Genomic DNA, 4775 nt, shown 5'->3' on the forward strand with positions numbered 1-4775 from the left:
ACATACAATTAATCTGTGCATCACATGGATAAAAAAAACTAGTATTATATAAACTAGTAAAAGAATCATTTCAAAAACAATAATATGATAGGAAAAATGAGAAAAATGTGACTCAAAAATACATATTTGGAAGATTATTTATTATCTTTAAGATATCATTTATTATTTTAACTTATAAATGGTATATGAGTAAAATAATAAATTTTATTATCAAAAAAAAGGTTAAAATAATAAATTTCCTCTTAATTATTTTCAATTCTACAATGAATGGGTAAAAAATTATTTTTTTTTCTTTTTCGCTTTTAATTTTTTATAAAAAAAGAGATGAATATATGTTAATATTTGATGTATTGGTAGTATGTAATTTTATCTATTATCAATAAATATGATTACGTGTCACGTGTAATTGTTGAATATATTTTAAAAAATTTAATTCAATGTAATTCTTTGTAAGATTATAGCGACAAATTTGGAACTAAAAAAATTCAAATATTTTTATTAATATCTCCATCATCCTCATTGTATAATAATAAAAAACATTAGAAAACTATATAATTTTTAATAATTATAATAATACAAGATAACACAATATTAACAATACATGTTCCTTACTTTAAAAAAACATACCTGTTGGTATATTTAATTTATTAATTAATTTAAAAAATATTATATTTATTTTTTATAATATCGATGCATTTAGACTTATTTTATTTGCAATATATTTTTACACGATATATTTTTATTGAATAAAATTAATAATTTTTTATACAATATCTAAATCTACTCATAATCCCTCTTCAATAAAACTAACAATTTTTATATGAATACAAGATTAGACATATATAATTATATAATATAATTTTTATATGAAGACACATTTTAATAATATTGATTAAAGAAAATTTACTTGTTTTTCAAATATCAATAAAATTTTCAAATTATTAATTAATTAAGAAACCAAAATTTTAAAAATATTATAATATCAATACACACAAACAACTTATAGGGCGTGAAATCCAAAGTGGTACATGAATATATATCTATTTTTTTAGAGCGAGTTTGGGTGGGCGGTGTGTTTATCTACGGTTAGCGTAAAAATAGCAATGACGACAAGATTAGATACTATAACGATATTGTAGCGTGAGACAAAAAAATAAACTATACGCATTGCACCACACCCAATCTCTCATCCAAATCTGCCCTTAATTTCCCACTTTCCTTATTCGCTTTTTATAATATTTTATTTATATATTTTTCTCACATACTTAAGATTGACAATCCAAAAAAAAAAAAAATTATACTAAAAAAGAGCATCATCCATTTAAGTGACAGATTCTGATATAAGATGTAATGTAGATAGTTGAGTTGTCAAACATGGATAGTGGTGCTCAACAAATGGACCCAAAAGTTAAAATTTATGAGAATCTGGTATTAGGTCATTGAAGTTTTAGTAGAATTCACTCATTTTTTTCCATTTCAAGGTGAAAAAGAGTTAATGCATGTTATGTAATCAACTTTGTCTTTTAGGATAAGACTGGATTCTGGGTTTCATAATTTCTTCTATAAATTTCCAAGTTTGAGCAACAAGAAAAATACAACACAAAAGAAAAGAAAAAAATGGCTTCATCAAGCAATTCTCTTGGGCTGAAACTGAGTCTTAAACCAACTTATGTGCCCAAAACCATCACTGATCTCATGAAAGATCTCCCAAATATCGAGAATGAAACTGATAAGTTAGCTGTGTTGAGCGTTTATATCAGTCAACATGAAGAAGAACTCAACAGCATTGCTGCTTTGAGAGGTCAACTTCCTCAATGCATGCTGCTGTTAATGGAGGGTGAGACTGCTTAACACCCTTTTTTTCTTCTTTTTTAAGTTTTGTTTTCATTTTTTTTATGAGAAATGTTATGATTGATTGACAACTCTTTTTTGATTTGGTTGAAGCACTCGGAACACTGAGACAGGAGTTTCTGAAGATCAAAAATGGGATGGTAGCTGGTAAAGAAGGTGATAATATTGATATGGTTTTGAAGGAGAATTCTGGAATGAAGAGGAAACGTTGTGAAAAAATGCTAGAAGCTGAACAAGTTCCAAACCTAAAGTGTGATTTCAAAGGCAAGGGTGTGATGATGAACTCATCTCCTCCTCATCACCCATCCAACCATAAGCACCCCAAAGCATTCAGAGACTTTGTTCAGGTAATTTACCTCTTACCATACCATACCATACCATACCATACCATACCACCACCATTTTAATTTTTTTTACTTCTTTCTTTTTGGATTTTTTTAAAAGATATTACGGATTTTAAGTTTTTTTTAGTCTCAGATTCCTGTGATGTCAGTAGGAATTGCGATGGATGGAGGACTTGTTTTTAACCTTAACCCTAAATCTATTTTGAAAACAAAACCTTAAATCTAGATTTATTTTCACTATTAATATCTGCATTCGAATCCAAACTCAAACTCGAACTAGACCCCAAAATGAAAAATTTCCACCGACCAAAGGCGAATCCAGGGGGCTGGTAGGGCCCCGACTCCCCCCTAAAATGGAAAATTATTAATTAGACCTTTTAGAAATTTTTAAAATTTTAAATTAGTAAATGTAAAATTACATCTTGACCCCTTAAAATTTCATTTCAGCCCCCTAAAAAAATATTTTCTGGCTTCGCCTGCCACCGACCCCAAATCATTTGACCTCTAAACCTTCGTTTCCAAAAATCCATTAACCCAACCAAGCGATAAAATCGAGGTAAAACTAAAATATATCAGAAGCGTTACTTTAAAACTACTTTTAACTCAAAATGGTGAATTTTTATTTAAAACTAAATCCGAATACTTCTAAGAGAATAACGTAACCGCCATTTTCAATAATAAAAGAAAAAGAAAAACCGATGCGCAGACTTGGATTGGTGAAATTGACGAAATTCTATACACTGCACTCCAAAACAACAACAAATATAACATGTGCATACTAAAATTTCGTATTGATATAATACGAAATTTTAGTATGCATTTTCTCCCGAGCATACAGCAGAAGCGCTTGCTGAATTGTATCTAAACCATTCATCAAACTTTCAATAAAAAAAACCCGACCCACTCCGAACCTAATTTAGAAGGAAAAAGCAGTTCTAGGGTTGAGTCAAACCCTAACATATTCAACTTATATTGTTAATCTTAGATATCACCTTCTAAAGATCGCCGCATCCGCATGAACCAACTGAGATAAATCTCATATATATTTATGGATATCTTATATTAAAAATATATATATCGTTTAAATCGTACACAGGCCCCAAATCAGAATCCGAACAGCAATGGTGGAGGTGGGTTGAACCTGAGGGCTGATAATCGAACCCTTCTGAATTATAAGCACAAGCCACTGACTCAACCAATTTGGAAGAACAACAGGCGATCTTGGTCGCCCCAGCTTCATGCAAGGTTTGTGGAGACCTTGCATATCCTTGGAGGCATGTATGGTACGTACAACCCTCTAAATCATTACCTTTTTCCAACTTTTATCGAGTATTTTATCACCAAATTGATCTTTAAAGTGGGTTATTAATCTTTGGTTCATGGATATAAATTTTAAACTAGGTATATATATATCTGCTTAAAACCCCTTTAAATATGTATTTGAAAAAAAAAACTAGAGATTTATTATGTTATAATTGATTAATTTTGTAACACTGATAATGTTTTTGGGCAGAGGCGACTCCTAAGCAAATCAGAGAGATGATGAACGTTGATGGCCTCACTAATGATCAAGTGAAGAGCCACCTTCAGGTTGATTTCCAAACCTATTTTATATATACACTAAGGTTCCATAAAATTGATAAATCATTTTTTGCTATTCAGGATTTGGATGGATGTTGAATATATATATGTGTGTTTTTATTCTTGCTATTCACGATTATATTTGACTCTTTAATATACCATACATTTAAAAATTATATTTTTATATCAATAGTTTTTAATGGGGGTTGTGTTTGGTTGCAGAAATATCGACTTCACAGCCGCAAGCAGCAGGAGGGTTGCGCACAGCAGGTGGCGAAAGGTGAAGATCCATGGGACCCAGATAGGGATGGCGGTGAGCCTATTGCACCGGCAAACTAAGCTGCATGCAGGCTGTCTTATAAGGAGTACTCTTATTTTGATTTTAATTAATGGAGTGTTGAAGAACTTTTTGTGTTTTAGTTTTACAGACATTATAGAACATGGTTAGATGTTCATAAACTCTTATGGTGTGATGAACTTATGAGTACTCCTTGGGTTTAAATAAATGTTTTTGCTATATTGCAAACTTTATCAATATCTATTGTGGGAAATGGGAATTATTATAATTTCTTCTTAAAGATGTTAGATTATGTGATGTTCAGTAACTTCTTTTAGAAGAAAGTAATGGTAGCTTTGTTTGAGTTCATAGTTTTCAAATGAAGTTTTTTTTTTTATATAAAGGGTGGTTTAAGCTATTTTATTTAAATATATTATATAAAAACTTTAAAAATTAAAAGTATTTTGAAAATATTTATTTATTGTTTTAAAAAAAAAACATGAGTTTTAAATATTTTTTAAATGAAAGGAAGATTAAATAAAAAGAAAACAGATTTAGTCCTAGTTTGTCAACACTTTGACTTCTTTTTAGATTGTTTTCTTTGGCTCCAAGACAAGATAAGGCTGTGTTTTCTTTTTCGAAAACAAAAAGAGACCATGTTTTCTTCTTTGATTTTCTTTCTTTATAAGTAATTTAGTTTCCCACAAAAATCATTTTTTTTA

At 29.5% G+C, this 4775-nt stretch overlaps 1 protein-coding gene across 1 annotated transcript; it reads left to right on the forward strand.

Annotated features, from left to right (window-relative positions):
• Positions 1 to 1603: 1603 nt before the first annotated feature.
• On the forward strand, positions 1604 to 4349 carry LOC121219501 (transcription factor HHO5). Its single transcript, XM_041097768.1, has 5 exons — positions 1604 to 1837; positions 1945 to 2198; positions 3292 to 3478; positions 3709 to 3785; positions 3999 to 4349. The coding sequence occupies exons 1-5, from the start codon at positions 1618 to 1620 to the stop codon at positions 4113 to 4115; spliced, it is 855 nt and encodes a 284-aa protein (XP_040953702.1). The 5' UTR covers positions 1604 to 1617; the 3' UTR covers positions 4116 to 4349.
• The last annotated feature ends 426 nt before the right edge of the window (positions 4350 to 4775 follow it).

The sequence above is a fragment of the Gossypium hirsutum genome, chromosome D07 (genome assembly GCF_007990345.1).
Source record: "Gossypium hirsutum isolate 1008001.06 chromosome D07, Gossypium_hirsutum_v2.1, whole genome shotgun sequence".
In the NCBI taxonomy this organism is placed as follows: domain Eukaryota; kingdom Viridiplantae; phylum Streptophyta; class Magnoliopsida; order Malvales; family Malvaceae; genus Gossypium; species Gossypium hirsutum.